At 50.1% G+C, this 27062-nt stretch overlaps 1 protein-coding gene and 1 long non-coding RNA gene across 5 annotated transcripts in view; both read right to left on the reverse strand.

Annotated features, from left to right (window-relative positions):
• Nucleotides 1-2130: 2130 nt before the first annotated feature.
• LOC106015374 (uncharacterized) lies at nucleotides 2131-7347 on the reverse strand. The gene is made up of 3 exons (XR_001187351.5): nucleotides 7222-7347; nucleotides 6954-7140; nucleotides 2131-6505 (listed from the first exon to the last, which is right to left on the reverse strand). It is a non-coding gene; the product is annotated as an uncharacterized lncRNA (long non-coding RNA).
• Nucleotides 7348-15110: 7763 nt separating this feature from the next.
• YPEL2 (yippee like 2) overlaps nucleotides 15111-27062 on the reverse strand; it is a 28364-nt gene continuing 16412 nt past the window's right edge. For all 4 annotated transcript variants that reach the window (XM_038165643.2, XM_072025919.1, XM_072025920.1 and 1 more), the window contains 3 exons: nucleotides 20307-20350; nucleotides 19426-19534; nucleotides 15111-18485 (listed from right to left, as the gene is read on the reverse strand). In XM_038165643.2, the coding sequence (XP_038021571.1) occupies nucleotides 18396-18485; nucleotides 19426-19534; nucleotides 20307-20350 (243 nt within the window). In that variant the 3' untranslated portion in view covers nucleotides 15111-18395. The remainder of the gene's footprint in view (nucleotides 18486-19425; nucleotides 19535-20306; nucleotides 20351-27062) is intronic.

Genomic DNA, 27062 nt, shown 5'->3' on the forward strand with positions numbered 1-27062 from the left:
TGGAAACTTCAAACACACTTTTTGGTAGTCTTTTACTGATAATTTTTATTACATTATTATATGGTTTTCATAGATACTCATGTATATACGAATGCATGCAGACATGCACATTCTACGTGATTCTATTTAAATCACATACTGCTTTTGGCACGCACAGGGGTAGGTAAGGTTTTTCAATTTTCTTTTTTTGTCCTCCTAGCCTGGGAATAGCAGATTTGGGTTTAATCAGCCTCTTTGCAGTCCTGAACTTTGCCCTCCTGGAATACAGTGCCATTCATTTAAGGATTTCCCTCTGTCTAATAAACATTAATGAATCACACTCTACAATTCCCTTGTGATGTTATCTTGGTTTCACAGATGGGGAAAACAGAAACAAATTAAGGGGTCTGCGCACACCACAAATCAAAGGCAGAGCTGGGAGAAGAACCCAGTAATCCCAGCACAATTCCCTGCTCTAATAACTCTGTAAAAATGCATCTCTACCCACACAGCTGCTCTGTCAGTAACTGTGCTACACAGGGTAGCATGGTGACTTTCAGGCTAGCCAGGAAGACTGAAATTGCTTTTTTCCTAAGGTTTAGCTTTACACATAATTGCAAATTACATGTAAAGGTGATAGAGGGCTGCAGCTCTGCCAGCTTCCTGTACTGAATTACCCCTGAGGATGTCTTTTTTCGTTTCTGAGCAGAGGATATCTTTTCTCTTCTGACGTGCAGAGAGATAATGGGATATGGTGAATATTCCAATCCCTTGTGGTACACAACAGATTTATTGCTCTTCCCAGAGGAGAGGCCCAGGTTCCTGAGGAATTTTCTTGTCCTTACTCTGGACAGAGCAGTCCGTTCCACGATGAACATGGCATCCCTTGACGCTTGTGAAGGAAACCACATCTATTAATTACACTGAGCAAGTGAAGACCGGTAATTGCTTTGTGCCCGTGGAAAGTAGGGCCATGTTTTAGAAGAAAGATCCCTGAGCTTTAATTTCACTACTGACAAAGAGCATAGCCCAATGTTCCCACAAACCGTGCTCCTGTCAGCCGACCAGCAGTTCTTCTGTCAGCCAGGATTTCTGCAGCACTGGCTCTGAGCTGTTATTGGAAAAGCGTTATTCTTAAAACAGAGAATGAAGGTGTTAGACACAGCAAAAAGCAAAACCCCTTTACACTGCCATCTGCTATCTTAGAATGCCTTGCCACAAAACATTTGTGAATCGATAAGTTTTATTTCAAATTTTCCTCCGCTTGTTACAGATCGCTTCTTTCTGAAGACAGGATCAGATGCCTTAGCCTTTCTCCTGCACACTGAATAGATCTGCCTGGTGCTTAGTTCCACAGAAAACAAGAGCCTACAGTCTGCAAGCACAGCCAGGTTACTCAGAGACGCCTTTGCAGGTTTCTGCTAAAAAATACTGCAGGGAAGGAGAATGGGGAGGCAGCACTGTGCAGTATGCACTGAGGCCTGTGCCTGCCTGAGGGCACCTGAGGTTTGCCTGCTCATGGCCACAGCCAGGATCTGGCCCGCAGCAAGACACAGGTGCAGGATCAGGTCTCAACACCCCAGCTCTGCGAACATTTCTGCACAAACCTTGCTGTGCTCAGTAGAAGAGACCTGGCTTGCCCACTACAAGCCCCGACTGTTTCTCTTAAAACCCTGTTTTCTTTCAAGTTGGTCTATGACGGGCCAGCAATTAATTTGGTTAATTTACCACCCTCACACGTACTCCTGCATCACCCTTTTTAAATTTAACCACAGTGTCAGACGTGTCAGACCCGCAGCTGTTTCCAAGGCCGCACACAAGTGATTGCTGCTGCTGCTGCCAGGTGCCAGCGTGCACAAAAAGGTCACGGGCCAGAGGATTCGGCATGGCTCAGCTGTCCTCATTCACACACAAGGCACAGTCTGTCCGTCCGTCTGTCTGCCTGCTCATACACAGCAGGCAGGTGAGGGGCTGAATATTGGGAACGATCCCATGGAAATCGTACAAGCCACGGGCCTCCACCTGAAGCATTTCCCTGACTCCAGGCCTGCGGTACCTGTGGCACTGAAAGCTGATGGCGATTTTAGGAATGCCTCACACCTACACTTCTGTTACAGCCCGTGGGAGGCTTCTAATCTTTCTGTGTACTAGGCATGATTATTGTTCTCCTGACTTCCTTATCAGATGTGATAAATCAATAATTTACTCTACGTTCCCATTAGAGTGCACCACAGCTATGATTATATTTATTCTATGAGTGTAAAGTAAGCAGATATCCTAGCCTGTCTTGGAATTGTCTTCTTGTGTATGTGGCAGCACCTCCTACCACACAAAGTAGTTTTATTTCCCCAACTGTTCAATCTAGGACAAAACACTACACTTTTGTTCTATATTAGGACTGCAGCACAAAGGCAGCTGACTGGTTTCACCAACTCAGTGCTCACGGAGGGGACTGTGGAGGACAAGTTAACCCCTGGCCTGAGCTTTTCTCACAGCAAATCATTAAGAAAAGCCAGATCTCCTCCATGCTCTCCCAAAATCAGGTGCTGATGAGCTGCATGCACCCACTGCCTTCCTCCTCTTCCTATGACCCACAGGGTCAGATCCATCTTCTGCTTCCTTCCGCAGCCTGGCTTTGGAGCGTCTTCTCCCAGTGCGACAGGGTCTCCCTAGAACCATTGGGAAATCTTTTTGGTCAAAATTCCCCTCATTGCCTTCTGTGGTTGCCTTCATGATACGTTTTCTGGGCCACCATGAGCAGCTCACAGGCTAGGCCCAGCCACCATTGAGGTGTCTCCTTGCCTCAGATGCGGCCTTCAGATCCAGAAACAAGGAAATGGGCCTACCAAACAGACCACAAAAAACCTGTATTTCATCTGTGATTCTATGGAGCAGAGGTTGCATTATCCAATTTGCTCTTGTCCCCATGTTTAACCCTTCAGTATCATCAGCTGTGGATGTCCACAGCACCCAGCAACAAAGGCAGAGCCTACGACAGCCACACACATCCCGCTAATGGCTTCGTTCTTCCACCAGCACTGGAAAAAAGCTAAAACAAAACCAAATCCCCAGCCCTGCGTAATTGTGGCCCTGTTATTCATAGATCTTAAATTGTACTCCTTCATGAATTTTAATGTGCAGTCCATTTTCTCTCCACTAATCCTACATTAGGCTGGAAGCCTTTAAAGACTGAACATTTGCCCTCCTTAGCTCTTTATTCCCTGCAGCATCGCAGCGCGGTGTCCCAAGGCATTGCCCTTGTCGCAGCTGGTCTGGCAGCTAGGCTCAGCGACATCAAAGTGCTTCCTTATTAGATACTCCCGTTTCGTGCACCCGTGACAAAAGCAGCTGGCCTGTTGAATAGACACCCTGGGAAGAGCAGCTTATGTATTTTGTCCATGATCTGTTGGCATGGATATGAGCTGTGCAGCACATTTGAGATAACACCTGCTTGTGAATCTTTAACTCTGCGCTTCTATAAATCTCTTCTTCTACATAATCTCCACGAGGCACTGGGAACCAGTGAAAGTCCCCTGGGAAGTTCCCCTTTCACAGGAATTGCAGAATTACTGGGTTGTTACTGGTAAGTGACAAAGCACAGTCAGTTGCACACCGACACAGACCGAAAGGTGCTCAGCAGCCTTATTTCAAATGGCATTTAGATGTGAAAGCCAGACAACCCCATTAGATACTCTAATCTGACCTTCAGCAAAATGCAATCTGAGCCTGTTATTTCGCTACTAAATTTAGTAATTTGTTCAGCGGAGGTGATTCTTCCAGAGGGAAGATACCGAGGCTTGGTTTGAAAAGACGACGAAGCAACAGCTTCGTGTGGCGAGCCAGCCGAGTAAAACACTCTGCCAGTCCCGCCCCAAGAGAGACAGTCTGCAGCAGGCCAAGGCAAGGTGTGCTCTTCTGCAAATTGGTAAGGATATAGCAAGCCCTTCCGTGAGTCTCACAGAGCCTTGTGAGAGGAAAAAGGGATACTGTAAGTTCCTCAACTATAAAGCTCTAAAAATACAGGATCTTTGATGTATAAATGCATGCTAAGGACCTTTTTGGCCCTGCCTGCAAATGTTCCCAATTCCCACTAATTTCACTTTGCTTGCAGAACCAGCAGTAATATTCCTTTTCTGAGATATACAGAACATACTCGGTATTTTAATGATTCTGGCCCTGGGGATACTTTGCGCCACACAACATGTGGGCACAGGCAGAAATGAATCTGACTTAAAATCTGATTTGATTTAAACAACACTGACCTTATGAGAAGTGTGGAGTCCGAACCAGGCCTGCAAATCCCATCTGTTTCTTATTTCTATAATGGGCAACCTAAAACCCTAAATCCAAACAGCTCTGAGCTTTGAATCCAAATTTTGCAGCTTGAGTCCATTACTAGCAATGACGACTGCTAGCCCAGCACAGACTTCCTTCTTAAATTGTACACCGTGATTTATAGCACGACATTAAGCGAAGGAGGCGTACAACAGGTTGGCTAACAGCTAATCTGAAAGGTGCTTGGAGGCAGAGCCATGGGCTGCTGGATAAGTTGACTGCATATTTGGTCCCCATAAAATTGTTATCACACTGCTCTTGTGCTTTAGTGGTGTTTTCAGGGTTAACGGATGCTTGAGAACCACTCAAATGTTCCTCTGCTATTAGGAGCTAATGAAAACCTGTGCTATCTCAGCATGTAGTGTTATATTAAGTTACAGGTTTTGCTGTTTTCTCATCTTTTCTCTCTAGATAAAGTGGAATTTGTTGTCAGAAAGAAGATGTAATCTGTAAAGCAAGCATCTCTTTAGCCTTTTATGAAAAATAAAAGAGCGGGTATTCAGAAAAATCCTTGCCTCTGTCCTTTAATTCAGAAGAACAAAGATGGTGAAGGCTCTTCTCTGAACATGAGATGAATTTGCCAATACCATTCCCATTAGCACAGAATAAACCCTTTAAATATATAATGGCCTGAGTACAATACAGATTAGAAAAGTAAGTGTGGAACTGTAAGGGTCCTAATTATTTTTCACCCATCCACCTTTATATTAAACACAAAGTTTTGATGCTTCCCCAGATGCTGGGTGAATTATTGAATATTTTAAGTGATGCTGTGTTTATAGAGCTGCAATTACTCAGTATCTGCCTTTGTTTGGAGAAGAATCCCTGTCCCTCCTTGCTAATGGCTTCTTCTGATCTCATCCGATATGGAGGATTTCCTGGGTATATTAAAAACATTATTCACTCTGCCTTTTTAGCTTAGCCAAAAGATTTAATGACTTCAGCATCAGAACTGTCTGTTTCGCTCTATTTGATCTAGACTTACTCAGTGATGACCAATGCTGAGCACTGTGCTTCCCCCATATGTGGAGCTGAAGAACTGAAGGAGATCTTTAACTGGATAGACTACAGATTATTTGGGGTAAGAACTCGAGTACTTAGCACAGCTGAGCTGTACTTCCAGGTGTTCAAGGCACTCAGAGGTTTGTACTGCCTTGTCTCACTGCCAGGGCTGGGGGAGCAGTAGCTGTTTTTTGCACAAGGGACCTTTGTGCTTTACCTGGGCTCCCTGTTACATAGCCCAGCTAAAGCCTGACCCTCCTGAGACCTTGGTGGTGCAGTGCTGGATCCATCCTGGGCTGGATGGAGCAGGTACCTAAGTCCAGGGCATCTTGCACTGTGTATGAAATGCTCTGCAGCAAGCTGCCCTGTAAGGGTGTCTCTTGGCGTTTGCGCACAGTCCAGGTTTCCTGACTTAAACACAAGCTTCTTGAGTGACATTCCAAGCCTAAGCAAAAACCACAAAAAGCCAAGGAGAAATTCAGGCCTGCTGCTCATATGTCCCTTAATCTGGAAAAGCTCAGAAATACAATTCCCTGCACCCTGAAGCAGAACGAAATGACCTTGAAAGAGCAGCCTGTGTCGGGGATCAGATCTTTTTGCAGCATATGGGATTCCAGTTCAGCCTCTTGCAGACACTGCAGGGCAGCACCCTGCCCCTCTGGCACCGCCGGGACCACCGGCACTGGGCTTCTTTCCAGAGTATTTGCCACCTGAATCTGTCACTCACTCCAGGATTTAGAACGTCTCCATCACATACAAACCCAGGGTAAACCGCGTTGCTGCTGATGATTTCAAATCTGTTATTTTTTTTTCTCTATTCCCCTGCATTTTGAGATGTTTAGTTGAGATGCAGCACCAGATAGACTCCAGTAAGCTGGTTCATGATGCATTAAAAAATCAGAATTCCTGCTTGCTGGTCCCACCCCTTGCAGTGCAGGACACTGCCTCAGCACACCGCGTGCTGTGGATTTCAAATCACTGCCGAGTGCTGGGGGATGTGGTCAGATTCCTGTTTGTCTTCTGTTCCAAGGCACGACCAAAAACAAATTATTGTCATATTTCCCCTTTCTTCAGTGGCCACCCACATGCTTGTGATGCTGCAGCAGTTTTACATGGCACTGCAGGGTGAGCAAAATCAAACTGCAAGCACGACGCACTTATGCATCTGTGCGACTGAAAATCCATCCATCTGTAATAATTTCCACATGAAAAGCTCATCAGACACGTCTACTACACGCGTTAATAACTCACACTACTGACAGAAATACTGATTTTTCCCTAATTAGTTTTTTCTGCCTCGAAATATGGTTTCCTCTGCTTGCTGTGAATTGATCTTTTCACCCCATCTATTTAGCAGATCTACAATTTACTATTCAATTAACATTTCACGAATGAGACCAGTTTGTGATGCAGTCACCCACTCCCAGCATGAACTACGGTTTTATGCATTACCCTGGCACCGCTCTGCAATCCCCCAGGGCAGTCTTGCACCTCTTCTTCTGATGTCCCCCCCCCAAAAAAAACAAACCAAACCAAACCAAACAACAAACAAACAAAAAACAGTGCAAAAACAGGGAGAAATTATTAAGGAAAAAAAAAAAAACCTGGGAGCTGGTGGGCTGCAGGTAGAATTTCACCTTCATAAAATGTTACAGCCAGGAGCAGGGCACAGCACGGCTGGGAAAGGAGCATCCTGTACCCGGAGGCTGGATCGCAGTGCACAGCTCAGGGCGCTGCCTGTCGGGCTGGGAAGCATCAGAAAAGCACCGGCGACGAGCAGAAATATGGCAAACACGATCCATGCCAAGACTGGAGGAGGAAAGGCTGGAGAGAGACATGGAAGCAGTCTTCAAATATGTAATAAAGTGGAAAAAAAAAAAAAAGATGCAAAAAATAAAGCCAAACCCAAGTGGCTGGCCAGGACCAGGAGCGGCAGCTGCAGCTCACAACATTTCGGAGCCCTGGGGAGCCACCATGTGCCCCCTCCCCCCCCCCAGCAGGCAGCTCCCAGCCCCATCCCAATTAACCGTCTCCTAATGACTTTCAGAAGCGTGAGGATTTCCTTAATTATACCACGCATTAGACTGTAATCAAGAAATCAATCCTCGCCGCCGCTCGAAGTGGGGCCGCTCACGTGCAGCCCATGGCAGGCGGGGAGAGGCGAGGTGGCAGACCCCGGCCAGGAGGCATTGGGCCCGTGTGTGGCAGCCACCAAGGAGCCCCCGGGCTTACAGGTGTGCAGCAGCAAACCTACAGGAACCATCTGCGGTGCAAATCGGGTGTGGTGTGTAAAATAGGGGCGAGGAATGAACACGTTTGGTGTTTTTACAGATGCAAAGCCTGTCCGCCGGGATGGAGGCAGCATCGCCTGCTTGTGCGAATGTCCTGAATAGAAATAGAGATCACTGGGCTGCTGCAACCGGCTCTAGGATCAGGCTCCACTCACGGTGTCTGTCATCCGACAGAAATAGTGTCTAATTAAATATTAACCTCTGCGTTCACCAACGACACCTGCACGGGGTGATCTTAAAGGACGCCAAGCCCCGTGGCCGCACACCAAGCCCGGGCTGGGTGCCTGCGGGGCACAGTCCTGTGCCCTGAGCGGGCTGCTGGGGGCGTAGCAATTAAAAAGGTAGGGAGATCAAACGTTTTCAGTCCTTTGATCTCCAAGTGTGAAATCTGTGGGTTGCTTCCCAGGCAGGCTGCGTCTCCAGGCAGAGCAAGGGAGTGGGAGAGGAGAAGTTGCCCTTCGCTGCTCACAGGAAGGGTTTTTGTCCGTAAAACGCAAATATGGGAAGCAAAGACGTGATGCAGCAGAAGGATTCAAGGATTCAAGCTAACGAAGTGGGGCAGTGGGAGGGAGGGAGACGGGGCCGACTGCTGAGCTCGCCGGTGCCCACGCAGTGATGAGGACGTGGGGCGGGAGCTCAAGTACCTGCAGCACTCGGGAGATGCTAAAAATAAAAAGCAGCTGCTAAAAATAACGAACGATCAGGAAAAAAAAAACGCTAAACCCCAGAGATCTCCTGAACTCCGAGGATTAATTTTAATTTCCCTCTAATCCGGGCAAAAATAGCGACGTTGGGGGGCACAGCTCAGCCTGAGGAGGGCTCGCGCTGCCCTGCACGTCCCCAGTGCAGGGCTCCGGGCGCATCCAGACCAACGCTGCCTCTGCCCACGGCCACAGGGCCCCAGCCTGGGCAGGGCTGGGTGCTCTGAGCTCGTTTCATGCTACGAGCTCAGGCTGGGCGAGGGGAAGTGGCCAGGTGTCTCAGGTTATGGGCTGCGCTTTTTAAAAATGAGATTTACTGGCACCTTCAGCATTTATTGGGAAGATGACTGATTGGAGAGATATTTGCTATTGTCTTCCAAAGAGACATAAAAACTCGTAGTTCCTAAAATCATTTTTAACTCATCGGACATCTCCCTTGCTGCGGGGAGCGCTGCTGGCTGCAAGCGGAGCTGAATTTGCCTTCGGTGTTCCCTGAATCACTGCACACAAAAAGCTGCGGCGCCTCCTGGCACAGGGAGCTCTGATTTGGTGCAGGGCATAAATACTGGGGAGAAATGGCAGCATGCCCCGACGGTGCCTGAATCCCTCCCCACGTGTATGGCCCAGGGGGGGTGGCTGAGCATCAATAAGTAGAAATATCGCTCCCACCTCACCGACTGCCTTCAGATGTATGCAAATGTGTGCAAACAAGGGTTTGCCCAGGACTTTGCTTGGTGTGGGTGGGCAAGGGGGACAGGAGGACGTGCTCGGGGCTATTTGCACAGCCAGGACTCAGCGATGTTTTAAACACTGAGAGCCCCTGATTAGATACAAGGGCCCATGGTCCGAGGTGTGATTTATATGCGACAGCACATAAACACCTGGAGCACGGGCTTTAGAAAGCTGTGGGGCACGGCCGCTCCTCGCACAACCCCCCTTTTTAGTTTAGAGAAAAATAAAAAACCCAATCTAAGCAATTCCACACAAGCCTGCTTTAAATGTGCTTTCAATTCGAGAGTGACCAGAGAGGTAAGTAAATATTTTTCTGGAAAGGAAATTACATTGTGAGCACACTGAATGCTGTTTGCCGAAGCACTGCCCGGAGTCCAGCTCCAGCCTGCCTAATATTTACCCAGCTGGAGCAGCGGCACAGCAGCGTTTGGCAGTGCCAGGCGTGCTGCAGCTGGGGAACTCAGCATTTATACCTGTAGGAAGCACTGTGCTTTCACAAGCTGCAATGCACAAGACCCAGCAGCTGTTTGTAGCGAAGCTTGGGAAGCTGCGAGCCTCGGACAAGGGGCTGCTGTGGTGCTTCTGCAGCAATTCAAGGAAAAGGTGGATTAAAATTATTAGATGAGTTAAAAATGGTTTTAGGAACTACTAGATTTTATGCCTCTTTGGAAGACTACAAGCAAAGGTTTAAACCAGGAGGGCCCAACCCTGCAGCCCACGCAGGTCAGAAAGCCCACGGGGGCTCCCACCCCTGGTAGCAACTAATTTACAGGACCCTGCAAGCAGTGCCCAAAGTCTATAAATATTTTGCTTGGGTATGGACAGGGCAAACACTCGCTGCCACGTCACCGGTCTGGGCGACCCCTCGCTGCAGTGCCCGCGACGCCTGTGCTCGCCAGCCTGGGAAGGAGCAGGAAGCTCTGACCTCCTCCCAGCAAGGGTCAGCGCTCAGCTCCATGCACTTTGTGCACCAAAAGCCCCTCCAGCACCCTGGGAACCGCAGAGCTGTGCCGTGCCTTCTGTTTATCATTGACCAGAGCAGTGTTTTAGCCTGTTTTGGCAATTTCAGCTGTAACCCGGAGCATGTCGAACTCCACAGTTTAAATATTCGCTCCTTGCTTAAGCAGCTGGCTCCTTTTTGTCCTGCCCTGACCACGAGCACCCCGGAGGGGAATTGAACAATGCACGAACAAAAAGGACAAGCAGGAGATGGAGGATGTGAAGGTGCCCGACACCAGTGGGCTCCTCACCCTGGGCCAGCTCCTGCCCGCAGCACGAAGCCGCTCGCGCTGCTCTGAACGGGTGCAGCGGGAGCACCCGGGGACGGAGCAGGGATAAGGCACAAACAGGTCCTGGCCCCATCAGTGTGGCCGGGGGACACTGCCCCAGTGCCCCGGTGCTGAGCCCCGTTTCCTTGCGGTGTGTCTGGGGGCTCTGCAGACCGACAGGACACGCTCCAGATCTGCGCCACCAAGCCTTTAATCAGCTTTCACCTGGGATTAGCCCAAATGTTTCCAGTCTCTGGTTCAAAATAGGTCTTCTCGCTGTTGGGCAGCCGATCTGAAGTAAATGCTCCCCTCCATCAGCCAACATCTCCAGCAATGGTTTTGCCCTGAGGCTTGAATTTTGCCTGGGTCCCAGATTTTTTGGATGGAGAAGCTGAGACACGGGATGCAGATGTGGGTGTTGAGCCAGGCTGCAGTGGGGGCCGCAGGTACAAAGAGCACGGCCAGACTGCTTCAAGCTGAGCGTTGCAGGCTGGGGGAGAAAGAAGGCAGAAGAGCCGGAGCTCAGGAGCTCACGGAGCAGGGGCTGGGCCCTGTCCCATCCCCCTGCCGCAGGGGCAGCCCATCGGGGTGTCACAAAGCGAGCCGAGCTGGCAGCTCTGGGGGACAGCCAGAGACAACCACGACATTGGGCTGTTCACTCAGCCAAAGGAGTTGCTCTAGACCCAGTGTTTGTTAAGAAAAGAAATCAAAAATATTATTATTTTTTGGCTTTAAAAGCGTTATTGGATCCTACACTTTCACATAGCCTGTCCCCAACCTGTGAAAAATCTGGGCTACACCATGAAGCCAGCGCTTGTGCACGCTGTGGTTTGTCCGTCTGTCCGTCAGCAAGAGATCATCACTGCTCGACTGCTGTGGAAGAAGGAAGAAGGAAGCTGGACTCTCCCCGAGTTTGGCTGAGGTTGCCGGGAACAGGAGAAGAAGCAAGGAGGGGAACCACGGCCCCATCTGCAGGGCAGGAGCCCCAAGAGCAGAGCTCCCAAAACACCCCCGGAGCAAGCTGACAGCCCCGGGCAGGGGATCTGGCCTGGGCCAGGCCACGAAACCCCTCCTGGGATGGGGCCCGAGGTGCAGAGCCCGGCAGCACCCGGCACGAGCAGCCCCGATTCCCCTGTGAAGCACCAGACCGAGGGGCCGGGGAGGCTGCAATGGGCACAGCTGCCTTTCCTCAGGGCTTCCTCAGGCCCGCAGAGGAGGGGCCCTCGATTTCTGCCCTGAAACCTTCACAAAAATAGCACAATTATGGGAAAAGTCTTGTCCGAGTGGAAAAGAAAACACCAGCCCGAGCCTGATGAGGAAGCAGAGCTATATAAGAGCACGCTCCTATATTTTTCTGTTATTTCTGTAAAGCATCCAAACACTTGTGCAGAATTTCTTCACCGAGGGCACACGTTTCCACAGGGCGAGGCTGGGCCCCTGGGAAAGCCTTTTTAAATTTTTTTCCCCCAGCTTTTTCCTTCACCTAAGCAGAAGTTTCCATACAAGGAGAACAAATCGAGGGGCAGCTCCCACCGCGGCTGCCTGGGGCCTGAGCCACGCGTAACGGGGCGCTCTGGGACGTCACCGCCTTTTATTTTTGTACCGAAAACAGTGGAATTTTCAGCTGAACCCAGAATTTCAGAGGAAGCAAAGTGTTTTCTGTGAGAGAGAGAAAAAAAAAAATAAAAAATTTTCAGCTTTTAGTGGTTTCTCACAGCACCGTTCTGCTTTTGACGTCTTCCCTATCTCAATACCAGTGCCAACATTTTTTGGAGCCTGCTCAGAGCGGCTCCGAAGCGCCGTGGGTGCAAGGGGCTGATGCTGCCGTGATGCTCCCAGCAAAGGCTGCTGGTGCCACCTGGCCTTGCTGGGCACCAGCACTGCCCTGCCCCAAAACCCGCAGCAAGAGGCCGAGGAAACCTTTCTGGGGGCGGCCGCCCTCCGGGTGACGTCTCCATCGCAGCCAGGCTGCATCCACGGCGCGTCTCTTGGCCTCACTGCTATTTATTCCCCAGGCTGGAGCTGGGTAAAAATATCCCCGGCGTTTGGCAGCCTGGAGGCGCTCCTGTAAATCCTTCCTGTCAGCACGAAAATGCCCTGGCTGGGGCAGGAGCAGTCAGCCCCATGGGAGCAGCAGCCAAGGGCACGGCCGATGGTGGAAAGTTAAATTTTGGGAAAGGGGCTCGGGATGGGGGGACGCGCACCCTGAAGAGGGGTTAAGTCATTGAGGGTCGTAAAGTGTGAGAGGGAGAGGAGGAGGAAAGGGGACGGGGTGTGCTGATGGCAGGGCTGCCACCCGCAGCATCCCCTCCAGCACCCGCGTCCCAGCGGGAGGGCAGGAGCCACGCGCGGTGTCCCCGTGTGGTTCCCTGATAGCAGCCACCCCACCCCGTGATCCGACTGCTCCTGCCCCAGGATTGAAAGCCACCGGCGCCGCGGTATTTATAGCTCCGTGATTGTCTTCTGAAAAAATCATTGTGACTTCAGGCTCTGACCGGGGCTGCCCGCGCTGAGCTGCGTTTCTCTTTATAGCCCGTCCTCCGGAAAGGTCGCGGCAGCCCCAGGGAATGGAGGTGGCCCCACGCCACCCGTGGGTGCTGCCCGTAGGATTTCTGCCTCCATCTGCCTGTTTCTGGGCACAGAGAGCCAGGGAGATCCTTTTGGCTTCCCCAGCAGCCCGGCAGAGCTCTTTGTGCCCGTTCGGAACCACCTGAACTGAAGCACTGCTCTCAGTCTGACCGGAGCTTAGCACGGATTTTAGAGGCGAAGGCACCACAGACAGGTCCGTTCACAGCACCCATCGCAGAGAGGTGATCCTGGCGTTACGTGAGTGCCACTGGGCCAGGGGAGCTCCAGCAGGGCGCAGCTGTGTCTGGCAAGAGAGATGACTCCTGGAAGTGCCGCAGTTACGCACACGATGGACAAGCTCCCTCCATCACTCAGTGGAATTGCTGTGTTCCAATATTTAGGGATCACCCTCCCCCTGTGCTCTCTCCTGCTAAAGCAAAATGCCCAAACACATCAGCGTTGCCACTGCTTTACCAATGCTGGAGTGTAATTTGTTTGCAAGCTGAAGGTACCGTTTCTTAACAACCAAATTTCACTGCCTCCAGGCCTTTAACAACTTGCACATGGCCAAGAAGAAGAAGATAGCAACATGGAAGAAACATTTTAGTACTTGAAAATTTTATTTTTCTCAAATGAGCACCAACACATATTGTAAATATGACAAACAATACGCCTCCCTCTAATACTGAAGAACTATATACAATGTACAAATACATGAAAAGGTGAAAACCAATTATTTGAAAACAATTGCATTTATTACTGAAGCAAATGACCTGAAGAAATATGCCAAAAATAAAATTAAAATAAGATCAAAGAAATAAAAGTATACACAATCTGTAAACACAAGAGCATCAATAGACAGGCTGGTATTGGAAATATTCTCCTTTAGTTTTGTCAGTGGGGAAAGCATTCCCATTTCCTTACGAGAAACAAAACAAAGGATACATACAGTTCGTAACTATGAGAATAGCTTATTTGTGATTTTACCACACACAATGCCATTCTGCTTGCATTTAAATATGTTGATTTCTTTTTTTTGAGTTCAGTATGATTTTATTCCCCTCTTCTGCTTATTCTTTTTGAACATGATTCTTCCAAACCTATGCCTAACGCTATTGTTTCTGAGCATTGAACTTCTGAGGCCTCTCACCTGGTGAGAAGAGCTCCTTCCCACTGAGCTGAGCTCCGGTTCTTGCACATCTGCTCGCCCCCCGGTGCCTGGGGTCATCGGCTCACCCAGAACTGGTTCACACCGAAGCACGATGCTCCTCCCGAAACAAGGAAGTGCAGTGAAATGCATGATTAATACACTCACATACCAGTTAGAAAAATGCATACAGAGAAAATTCTCACATGATCATCACAAGAACAACAAATTTCAGTTGCAGGTTGTTGGTTTTTTTCTGTATATTTTTAAATCGTGTGCACCAAAACCAGAGAATCAGAGAGCGTGCAACAGTTATTCAGCACTGAAAACAGCTCCTTGCTCAGCAAAACACAGTCCAGTGGTTGTGCTGTTGGTCCACTTCAGGATAAACAAGAGACCCAATGAATTAAAAACGAAGAGCGGGGAGCAGGGGGGAGGTCAAAGACAGAAAGGAAAACAACAACAACAAAAAAGAACTTTACTGCCAGAGAGGTAAACTTCTTACTCTAATTTGTTGTGTAGCAGCCTGGTTTAAAAACAAACAAACACACAAACAAAAAACCCCAAAGAAAACCAGGATCCGTGTCCAAAGACTTCATGTTTTAGTTTAAAAACAATGACTCATCAGAAACCTCCACCCTCCGTCCCTGCTGCCTCCAAGCGAGTGGAAGCAGCGATTCGGAGCCTGCAGCTTGTATCCACTCCTGTTTTCTAACGCCTCGGGGTCTACTTCACTCCAGCCAATACTGGTGCAAGGGGAGATCCGCGACACCGACAGGATGGGATTTCGGCACGCGAGCGACTCCGGACGCTGGTGCCAGGAGCCAGGCCCCATCCTGCCCCTGGCAGCAGGAGCTGAGCCCTGCCACGTCCAGGGGGAAACGGCATCGACTCAAGAGGACATCTACTGTGATTTTTGTTTCCCTTTCGACAATGTTTTCCAACAAATACAGAAGGAAACAGTATCATCTATAAACAACAAACAAAGTGCTCTCAGGGAGGGGCTCTGAGAAAACAGCACCAAATATATTATTTCTTTAAAAAAATTAAATATTATTTACAAAAGTATATCTCACAAGATAATGTGTTTGTTTTTTTTTTTCTTTTTTCTTTTTTTCTGTTTTGTATATATTATCATCTGAATATTTATTACAGGGACCAGGATTTCACGCCAGATAATCCACCAGAGCACAAGAAATTTAAAACTGACTGAAGTCTGAGCTTTGGGGTAGCCTGGGGTGATGTAAACTCGAGGGCGCTCACAGCTTGCCAGAGACGGGGCTGCCACGTGGAGAGGGGCAGAAGTGGCTGCTCCGGGGGGTTTCGGAGCCCCAGGAAGCAGCACTGCCAGCGCTCGGTGCCCGAGGAGGCGATTTCTGTGGCCACATCTCTGGCTCGGAGACAAAAGTCCCACCCTGATGTGCCCAGATGGGAAGGACCTGGCTACAGCTGGCTCACACACCAGGGGGATGCAGACAGCGAGGGTCTTTGGTTATGCTCTGAACACGCAGCTCTACAAGTCAGCGATTTGGGCCGTGCTGTGACACCCACCAGCACACAGACCTCACCGTCCCGCTGCTCACCAGCCTCCTGCATCGTCTTGTGTCTACCTCAGCACGTGGCAGGGGATGAGCAGCCCAGGAAGGACTTCACAGCTGGTGGATGCACAGCAGAGAACAAGCCTCTAACGAGCCTCGCAGGGCAGTTTTTTCTTATCTCCCTGAAAAGTCGGACTAGAGATAACTCTGCGCCGCGTGCGCTCACAGGCACACACGTTTTTTCGCATCAGGACTTGAGGCCAGATTCTCAGCAACTGTAAATCTGTGGATGCTGATGAGACAAAGCCAATTAAAAGCAGATTAAGATCTTGCCATACTCAAGCTGAGACCGGTTGCCATTAAAAGTGTAACCCCTGTGAACAGTTAAAAACAGCCTGATCTGATTTAACATCATCCTTTCTTGTCCCAAATATAGGGACAAAAACATTTCTATCTGGGATCTTTGCTATAGGTGATCGCTATCGCCTACGTGGTTTTGTTTTTATGTTTTTATCAACATAAAATCAAGAGCTTGGGCATGGTTTTGTTTATTTTTTTTTTTTTATAACCTCATACTAATAATTTGGGGTTATCTCTTACTTCTCCCAGGTACAAACAGACCCCTTTAAATGCTGTGTGTCTGGGGGAACCAAGAGCTCTTCAAAGAATATGAATTACTTCTCACTAGCCCAAACCCAATAAATTGTCCTGGATCAATCACCAAGGGACAGCAAAGTGGGACCAGGCCAGTGCCAGCGTCACCACGCAGGTGGGCACTGCACAGGTTTTGATTTTTCCAAGATTTTTGTCACTTACAGGAACGTGGATGATGGAAGCAGAGACAATCAGAAATGAAAGCTGAAGCTACACAGCCACAACAGAAAGGCCAAAGGCCCACAAAGCGAGCTACTTCCACCCACTGCAGGAGCTGCAGCCAACCTCCGCTGCCTTCCCTCTGCGAGCTGTACCAACGCCCTGCCACAAGGCTCATGAGAACAAACAGCCTCTGCTTCGATGGGCCCTTGGGTTTGGGCTTCAGCACAAGGATCCGATGTGTGAAGTTGGATCCCGATCCCAAGCAGCATCTCTGCTCACATCCCCTTCATTTAACAGCGAGTTATTTTGTGGCCAGCCCCTCCGCCCTGATCCCCAGCTCAGAGATCCTGGGGGTGGGGGCAAGCGACAGGAGATTACAGCGCCGGAGCTTGGGTTTCATAAGGAGTTACAAACCCCCACACAATACTCTTTCCTTCTGGATTAAGAAAGATTTCCCCCCAGTGGATTAACCTACTTGAAAGAATTCCACAAACAAAAAGGAAATTCACTCAGAGAGATAAAACTAATTCAGTTAAATAGTCTTTGAGTTATGCACCAGATACTGGCTGGACTGTTGCAGAGCAAACTTCACATTGGCTTATGCCTAACGCAGCTCCCCTCTCACACACGATGCTCCTTCCCCACCAGCCACCTCGGGAAGGTCCACACTGATTAAAAGGAAAAAAAAATAAAACAAGAAGGGCTTGTCCCTTGCACTTACCACATCCACATCCACCCCTCCCATTTGAACTCCAAGCACAGACAACTCCAGGGGGCAGATATTTGAGTTCTTTTTTCTTTCCCATCTCCCCTGTACCTCCTACAGGCTTCTGGGAGTGGGAAAAGGGGGGAAGGTTTTGGGGGGGATACCTCATGGCTTGAAATATCCACCTGTGCAATACTGCTACAACTGTCGGGGTCCTCTGCTCCCTCCTCTCTCCACTCTCACATTTCTCTGACAGGCTCCAAGAGCAGAGCCGATGGCTGGGGCCTGGGATTTAAGAAGAAGATACTCATAGCAGCATTTTCCTGCTTGCATTTGTGAACCACTGGTAAAAGACCTCCAAGGAGGTTCAGCGGAGGCTCAGAAGTCAAGGGGTACCCTGCCTTACTACGTTTGTCCCCATCCTCCCCTACCTAATTTCTTCTTTCTTGCCTAGCATGCGCCTTTTTTTTTTCCTGTTGTATTTTCTGAGCTGCAGTTCCAGCCTCCCTACACCTGAAGTGGTTTTCTCCTCCTCTCTGAAGGGCTCAAAAGTCAGGATTTGGTTTCTCCAGCTGTGCTCGGTTGGGATGTTTGGCCTACCTCCTCTGCAACAGAGAGGAAAAGGAGAGGCGGGGAACCTCTCCAGCCTTCCTCCCCCCAACAACGAGTTCATGAACGGCAAACAAAACACAGATCCACAAGTAGCCTGCAGAGGGGAACTGCTCAGGACTTGTGCTCAGCCGGCTTAGACCAAAGCTCCCTCGGCGGAGCAGCGGTTTTACGATTCGGAGAGAACGCAGCCGTGAGGTATTTTTCTGTCCATTTAGACAAGTAGATAGTTTCAAGCCTTGGTTAACCAGGACTTAAAGGAGAAGTTACAGCTTCGCTCCCGATGACTTCCCTGTGGGCCCACTCCCCACCCCCTATCACCTCCTCCTGCCCAAAACTCAGGTCTTCCTCCCGCACCGAGACCTGCTGCTAGCCTGCCACCACAGAGCCAACTTCAGTTTGTACGTAAGCATTCGTCAACATGGAATGGCTGTCGGGCATTCGGTGCATTCTCTTAGCCAACGCCAGAACAGAGAGAGAAGCAGCCAGGGTCAACTCACAAACAGATACAAAGCAAAGAGACAGAGAGACAGAAATTTAGAGGCCAGTCACCAATAAAGATGGAGAAGGGTGTGAAGATGCTCCCAGATTGCAGAGCCTCTAAATGCATGGAACCAAGCGTTCAGTCACTCTCTCACTCTTGGATATAATGTTCGGTTGGATGGCATTCTCTTACACGCTGGTAGGGCTGGGCTCTTCCCATTCAATCCCAGCCGTTATCCTTGATCATGTGAGCTAGTTCAATGATGTATTTGCCTTCTTTATACTTCTGGCTGCTTTCAAAAGCGTGTTCCTAAAAAAAAGGAGAAAGAAAGAGATCGATAAGGAAGGTAAAGTCACGGTTACAGATCCCAGGATGCTGGTCCAACCCCTACAGTTCTGTGATTCCATGATTTCGGTTGTACCCTCCAAGGCAGTTCAGCTGCGTGCCTGGAACGCATCAGCGAGGCTGTGATTCTGCTGCAGGAGAGACCTGAGCTCACCGCTCCGTTTATGAAATTCCGTGTTTTGTTCCACAATAAACTCCATTTATGTACTTAGTGTCCTTCTCCATTTGTGAGATCCATGCTGTGCTTCTGCATGGATTCCTACTGCATCAATTTTTGATGCTGTACTTTTTATAGCCTTTTAACTGGCTTTTAAAGAGTATTTCTGTCCAGAGACCACAGACACAATAAATGTTTTGTTTAGATACTGCTCAAAATGTTTTGACAAACAAGTACGCTGCGTGCCTCCTGAAGCAGAAACGAGAACGTAGCACAAGGCTTTATTTGAAGGTAATTGAATTTATAGAGAGCAAGAGACAGCAAACAGATCAAGCCGTGTTCAATAGCATTTCCAGTGGGAAGGACACAGGACCAGCGCTGGACGGATCACTCCATTATTCTGAGAGGGTCTGGGAAAAAAGACAACACGAACCACAGAACTGACTGAATTTTATGTTGTGTGTCACCAAGGGACACCCACCAAAACCAAGCCTGCGGTACTTGCTCTTAGTAAGGCAACACAATAGCCACAGAGAGCTCATGCTCTAAATGGAGAAAACAAACGAAGGACAGGAGTGAAAACGGGAATGCAGAAAGGACGAGAAGATGTGGCTGCAGCCCAGGATCCACATTTCTGGTTCCCAAGTCAACGTTTGTCCCCCAGGACCACGTTATGCCACACACACACCTTCACAAAGGGCTGGAGGGAAGACAGTCCCAGGAAAACCAAACCGTACTGATACTCACATATTTCCAACCCAGTGTGGTTTTGCAGTTTTCACAGTAAATGTCTGCAACCGCATGTAATCCTGTTAATAACACCCGCTCCTCTGCGGGGCCACAGCCCACGTTAACTCTGGAAGAAAGGAGATAAGCTCTCTGTTAGTGCATCTTCCACTGCACGTCACTACAACGAAGCTGACGGCAACTTTATTGCAGTATTTGAGAACGTAAGCAGGAAATTGAGAATACCGAGTCCCGCAGCTGCTCCCAAACAAAGACCTCTTGCAGCTCCAGATCAGAATGAAAAGGTAAAATGGAGTTTTTGTTCGACTGAAAATTCTACAAAGTTTTGAAAGGAAGATTAATAACGCAGTAGTAAATTGCACTAATGATGCATTTGAGAAAGATTTTCATTTTCAAATTGCTAAAATTGTAACTTTTACTTTCCCAAATGGAACTTGGGGAAATGGAACTGAAATCAGCACTTCTTCTGAAAGACATCCCAGCAGCGATCGTACCCAAACGATTTTCAGTGACTGGGAAAATTATAGTCAGTTTTTATGCTAGCTCTAAAATTCACATTCAGACATTACATACTCTCTGCATTTATAAAACCTGGGCTCTTTGGCTCAACTGTGTTCTCTAAGAAGAGAATGAGTCATGTAAGCTCTAATTCCTCAATCTGATGATGAAAAAAACCCACCTCTTTCTAGCTGCTTATCTGGAACCTGAACATAAAATCAAACATGAATCAGTGCTATTTCTTGCCTCCTTCTCCAACCACTTCCAGCAAGCTCCCAAATCTTAGAGGTTTCCTAAAATAAAGGTTTTCTGTACGTCTTCATGAGGGTTTTCTTAAATCTACCCCGAGAGACGCGGAGCTGACCCCATGGAGCAGTACTCACACTGAATTGAAGAGGTACGCTCGTCCTTGGCTTCCTTGGAAGGACTGAAAGACAAGAAAACAAAATTCAGCCAGCTGCCAGGACTAAGGCTAAAGCAGGAGCTACTCTCAGCAGCTGCATTAACGACCTCAGGTGGTCACGGCCTGAAACCCACATCGGTACGGGCTTCAGGATGGGAACCCCGAGAGCCAAACGAGAGCCGGCTGGCAGAGGGCTTGTCCTGAGCGTGGAAAGGGAACGGCTGCAGCATTTACAGCACTGTGCAAGCCCTGCCTGCTTTCAAGCTACGAAGTCAAGCTTTTTGCCCTCTTACATGCCAGCAATGCCGACGTTCCCCCTTCCAGGTCCATTTACGAATTTCACACTCCTGCCTCATCCTTACCCAGCGCGGCCTCGCTGCCAAATATCAATCTCACCCTCTTCCAAACAACAGCACGCTCACGTTTTCAGCTTGAAGCGCTGCCGTGGGGCTCGATGGCAGGCGAGGTACCCTTGGGAAGACTGTGGGTGCGCGCTGGACCCCGCTGCGAGATCGGGAGCTGTCGGTGCGAGGTGCCCAGCAGAAGAATGCTCTGTGTCCCAGAGGAATTGCTGCTTTATCCCTTTAACCCTCCTGCAGTGCCCAGACGCTGTGCTGCTGGGGGGAACAGCACAGGGCTGAGCCCCCCCAGGGCAGGAGGAAGGGGCCAGGCAGGGCCCTGCCCTGCTACAGAGCAAACAGGGCAACAGCGGGGGCACCGGCACTGCCCACTGCAGGAGGGGGCCGAGCCTGGAAGGAGGGGATGTGGGGGGCACAGGCGGAGGCACTGGGGGGAGAACGAAAGCAGATGGAGCCTGCTCGCCATCCAGGCCTCCCCAGTAAATCCTTTTCCATAAACACCAAAGGGACTGCGCCTGCCAGTAACAACAACCATGGGAGCGAAGCTTTTCTTGGTACAGAAATAGGATTTTCCATTACTGCTGCACAAAGGCCTGTCTTCAATAAACAACAAAACCAAACCCAGCAGCTTTGTGTCTGGGGCTCCCCGGATGCTCCCAGGGGGCAGCAGCATCCGTGCCCTTCCCTCCAGCTCAAGCCAGGGCTTTTGGGCACCTAAGGGAGGTCACAGCACAAGAAAAAAATCAGATTGGTTATCTGCTGCCCCAGCAGGACTTCTCAACACGCCACCGCTCAGCTTGCAGAGCTGCTGCCTGCCTCAATACCCGCCCTGCAGCCAGCTGAGGGTTTGGCAAATCACAAAAAAGAAGCAAGGAAGGTCTGGCAGCCACCTCAGCTTCAGTAACGCATCTGCTGTCCGCAGGCCCCAGCTGACAGCATCTTGGTAAACACAGCACAGGCAGGGTGTACCTCGGTGCTGTACCCCCAGTGTTTCTGGAGGTGTTCCTTCCCTGCTGGGACTCCAGAAAAACTGGCACGTGCTGCAATGGGCGCTTTGAAACCAGGAGAAACGGATCCGTTTTTACACGAGCAAATGTCCTTTTGTGCCGTTGTTTTTTTGGTTTTGTCTCAAAGATGCACGCAGGAAGATTTCCACAGCACCCCTGTGTTCCCTGAGCAGCGACAGCCAGCAGCAGCCCTGCCTCCTGTGCCGTGTGTTTTATTTGTGTGTTGTTTTTGATGCACAGAGGTGCACGCGTGCATTCAAATACCGACTTCAGACTCTCTAAAGCAGCAGCTCCTGGCACCACTTCCCAGCTGAAAGAATCGGAAAGCATTTTTTTGTTGTTTCCCGCTGGAAGCCCAAGCACATATTTTTCTCTGCACTGCTGGTGCTGAATGCCTGGCTGGAAACACACCCGTACACGCCAGCAACAAGACTCCCTCCCCATCCTCCCTGAGCCTTCTCAAACACAATGCAAGCTTCTGGGATGCGCCACACACAGCAGCTTACTCCTCCCGAGTGCTCGCACTCAAACCCCTTCCTGCTCCTCCCCGAGGAGCTGCAGGGCTGAAGGAGCGCTGCTCCAAGCACCCAGGTGGGAACCATGAACCTAGAGCTGCGGATCCTCCCCTACCAAGCTGCATCTCCTTAGGGCAGAAGCTCCACATTAAGGTGCCTTTGGGGGCTGCTGTGGATGAACAAGCTCCTACCACCCAATTTATTTACTCAGAGCCCCTCAGCCATGCTGGTTGCATAGAGGATCTGTGAAAGCACACCTCTGAGCCTTGTGTTCCTGCTTCTGGAGACACACAGGGTGGGCTGAGCCCCACACGCGGTCCCCGTTCCCCCAGTACCTGCAGCTCCCCATTCAGCCTGCGGCCCACTCAGCAGTTCCACGGAGCGAGCAGATGACAGGATTAATATCCCAAGTCTTTGTGATGGCATTCGACAATAGGCCGAACACAAAAAGAGCTGGCTGGAATCATCTGGAAAAGCAGGCAGCCGCTGCCAGGACGAAATGGCTCCGCACTGATGTTCCTCTGCAGAACGCTGCCGCTTACCTACATCCAGCTGGCAGCCTCTTACCAGGGCAATAAAACAAAAACGAAACAGCAACTGGTCCCAGAGAGGGAAGAAGGAACACAGCGTGCCCCTCCGAGCTGCACTGGTGAGAGCTACAAATAATCCTCGCTGTGAGAACACCAACGGGGACCGAGAGCCTGGAGGATCTGCCCGGGCTCAGCAGCAGCCGGCACGTCCTGGGCGATGCCAACAGCACCAGGAGAGGGACAGCCATCTGAGCCCCTTGGCTAAGGGTCATGCCTGTACTCGGGATGTCCCCATCGGGGCACAGCAACCCCTGAGCAACATCACCAACTCCCAGGCTTATGTCTGGGCGATCAGTCCGTGCAAGGATGCATCCAGAGCTCTGTTACTGCTTCCTTCCCACCTCGGTGTACGACTCGGTCCTGCTGATTTAGACCTTGAACTTCTGAGCATGACATTTCTGTTCTCATAAAACACAGTTTGAACATGGGGAGGAGACCTTTGGGTACACCCAAAGCACGACGGCAGCTCACCCAGAACGCACGCGAGCCTGCTACGAAGACGTGCTCCAAACCACAGGCTCTCTGAGCACGAGGAAATAAGGGTGGGAAACTCAGCAAAGCTCCAACACCAAGGAAACTGCGGTCTTTAAACCTGGCAATTCCTGTTTACGTTGTCAGGATTAAAAAAAAAAACACAACACAGCTGGGTCTTAAACCATGTTGGGTGCTGCAGAACACGGCGCAGGCACCGGTGCTCAGCCACACAGTGGGCACGGGGCGATGTCGTGCCCCAAACCACCCGCAGACGACCTTCCTCGCATGTCTCCCACTCTCTCCAGCACTTAATCCCAATTCCTGTCAGCTGCTATCCCAAGTAAAATGATTCTGATTTAAAAAAAAAAAAAAAGTCTTGCAGCGTGTTTATAGCAACCCCCACGCCCAGCAGCAGCACACCCGATGGTATTTCCCAGAGGAGCACGAGCTCAATTTGTCGGTCCCTGTACCCACACAGGCTCCAGAGCTCCTCGGGGGTCGGTAATTCCTGCTGTCCCCAGGGAAGGGGCAGTCAATGATCAGATTTAAGCGAGCTCATCTTGCTCTGATTATGCCAGCTACGACCGGCGCCAAGGGAACCGCTCCCACTGCTCCACCCGGGCGCAGACGTGCCCTTCCCCTGCTCCAGCTGCCTTTCCGAGCTCTAATTGAGCTCTAACACAGGTCCTTAATGCTATGGAAAGCCCAACGTCGATACGGAATGAGCAGACCCAACTCATCTCTGAAGTAATTCAATTAGTTCAGCACGGCCTTACCCACCGCCAGCCCGCGCGGTGTGATGGACGAGTGAGGAGCGGCGAGCTCACCGTGGTGTGTCCTAGGGGCAGCCACGTCCCAGCAGCTTCGTGCTGTGCCTTGGGTCCTGCAGGCTGGGAGAAGGAAACTGCTGCACAGCCTGGGCAGCGTGCTGGAGCCACTGACCAGCTCTGTGCTGCGAAGCCGATCGCATCCAGCGCAGATGTGGCCCTGAGCAGTGCACGCACACCGCCTGCTTCTCCAGCGGCCAGAAACAATCCTCCAAGAAGAAAACCAGAAGAAGAGGGGACCAAGCCATCAGCACCAGCTGAAGCCTTGGTCAGACCTCCTCCAGGCCCTCTGCTGTGCTTTGAACCCATGCTACGCTAGCCTCCCCATCCTCACAACGCTCTGCACAGCTTCACGCTCAGGGAAATTTAAGCAGCAAACCTATTTTTTGGGGTGTGATTCTCTCATCTTTCCATGTTTCTAGGAGATGGAGCTAAGAAAAGCCAGCGCTGCTCACCAGACGCCCAGCAGCACGGAGAACTGCAGGAGAAGGCTTGGAGCAGCTCTGCAGTGCTACGGCCACAGCCCCAGCTCTGCTTGGGAAGCTGGAACCCCCCCAGCACTCTGCAGACACCCTCTGCCACGAAACATCGTGCTGCCCATGGGAAGAGCTCTCCAACACACGTCAGCACGCCACAAAGGTGACAGCAGTGCTCCAGGGGGGCTGCCTTGCTCCCAGGCAGGCTGTGCGAGGTGATTTAAGTGGGTGAGGATTCGGGAGCACCGTTCCCGGTTATTAATTCCTGTGTCAGCCCGACCCTCCATTATTACCAGGGAGAGAGCGAGAGACTTCTTTCAAAGCGAAGTTTTCCATTGAAGCTGCAGAGGAAAGGAGAGATCCCTTCTGGGGCTTTGCGGTAACGAAAACCAGGATTTAGGGGAAGACAAATGGCCAGGTTTGAGTTTTTTCCTCAAGTACAACGCCAATTTAAGCCATCAGTCTGCTAAGCTAAAGCCTGAACAAAGTTCTGTGAGGCATTTCAAGATTCAGAGAAGTATTTGCAAACTCCTCTGTCCCCTCCTGCCTCCAACACGCCTGGCAGGCTCCCCTGCAGCCCCTGACTCAGCTTAGACACAAGCTGCTACGGCCCAGAGGTATCGTGAGCCCTCTCTGTGCCTCCTGGATTCTGCTTTTATTTATTTTTAAATGTGTTTCTAGCCCACAGACTTCAAAGTGCAATTTCAAAATGTGAATGCTAAAGGCACAAACAACAGAAGGCAAATAAAAAGTACACTGAATTTATTACTTCTATAAAACTTAGCATTTTGTGTGTTCTCATGCAGTTTTTGATGGCCTCTGCTTGCTGCTGCAGCACTTCAAAACTTGACTTCAGAATGGAAAGCGATGGGAATACTTTCAGCTTCCTTTCCCACAGCGTTTGCTTTTATATTTAGGGGAGCACACAGAACCAGAGCAGCTTCAGGAGAGAGATGTCCCTCTCTGCAACCCGAGCAGGGGTTATAGATGTGGGACAAGAAGCACGCGCAGCCCCATGAGAGGGGGGAGCAATTGCTCCTTCTCTGCTCTCGAGCTCCCCTCTGCAAAGGGAAATCTCTGGCACTGCAGTCCCCAGCGACAGCCATCGAACGCAACCCTTCACGTTTTGGTACGTAGGAAGTGCAACAGGGAGAGCAGAACTTTATTATTCACTGGAGAAAAAAAACTACAGAAGATGAAAACGAAGCCCAGCTTTCTCTTTCTGGATACAGAAAGATGAAAAGTGGTTTCATTCTGGAGCATCTACACTTGCTAGGGCAGGAGCTGTAACTCCCTGCGGCAGGTTGATGCTGGCTCCATCACCCAACAACCAAGTCATCTGGAGAAGGAGCAGCAGGGAAGAAGCAATGCCCATTTTTTCCCCACGTTAATTATTGCTACTGCGTGGGTTTTAGAGCTAAGCACACGACAGAACCGGGATGGAAGATGGAAACTGCTAATGCAACGCTTAATTAGGAGCGTAACGGCGACCGCCCCGTCTCAGCGGATCCCTGCGCCCCGTTAACGCGGCTGCTGAGCTCACGCTGGCTTCTCAGCAAGAGCCACATCTGCAGGGGGGCACGCAGGGCAGCAGCTCCTTGCTCCCCCAGGGCAGATCTGCTGCCGTGCAGATGAGCAGACGCACACCTCACTGCTGGGAAGGCTCACCTGGATGGAGTTACCTTCCCATCAATCCACCCCCTGCACTCAGGTCCCAGCTCAGACCTGCCAGGCCTTCCCGGACACTTCAGCTGTGACCTGTGTGGGCCTGCTAAAACCTCCTCCTCTTCCAATTCCAAGGGCCATTCCAACCGAAACGGCCAAGGAAGCCGGGAAGGCTCAGACCTGATCGACTCCATGCTCCAGTCGTTCAGGATCTGCAGCAGATGCAGCAAAAGCCCTGATGATTCACTGTCCTTCGGCCCTGGCAGCTCCCTGGGTAACAAATGGGAACAATATTTTATTTATGCTCAGGTCATCAATTTTAAGGGAGAGGAAGAGGGAGAGTTATTTCCATAAAGTGATGGATTCGAAAATCCATTTTTATCCTCCCTGACAGGGAATTCAAAACCATTTTGAATTATTACCTTTTTCCCTTTTTTTTTTTCCTGGGACCAGAATGAAGTATTTTAGAAATCACATAGCAATTAATTGCTGCATAAACACAATTATACAAGGAGGTACAAATTTCCTTGGGCTCTTTCTGCTAAACAACCACATCCTGACTAAATAAGAGGCCCGATCCTGGCTGCCCTCAGATCCCACGAAGGCCGGCAGGAACTGAGCGAGCACCGTGCCTCGTAGGATAAGCCCCAGAGGAGGCAATTACCCAGGACAGAAAGATCTCATTCAGGTGGCTGCACTACAGAACAGGTACTACAAATAGTCCTTATGCAGCTCAGATTTCACACTCCAACTTTTTCCAGCAAAGGGCACTTCGGTTTCTTCTCTGTCTTTCCCATAAAGGCTTCCCAGAGCTGCTGAGCCC

Source organism: Anas platyrhynchos, chromosome 20 (assembly GCF_047663525.1).
Source record: "Anas platyrhynchos isolate ZD024472 breed Pekin duck chromosome 20, IASCAAS_PekinDuck_T2T, whole genome shotgun sequence".
In the NCBI taxonomy this organism is placed as follows: Eukaryota; Metazoa; Chordata; class Aves; order Anseriformes; family Anatidae; genus Anas; species Anas platyrhynchos.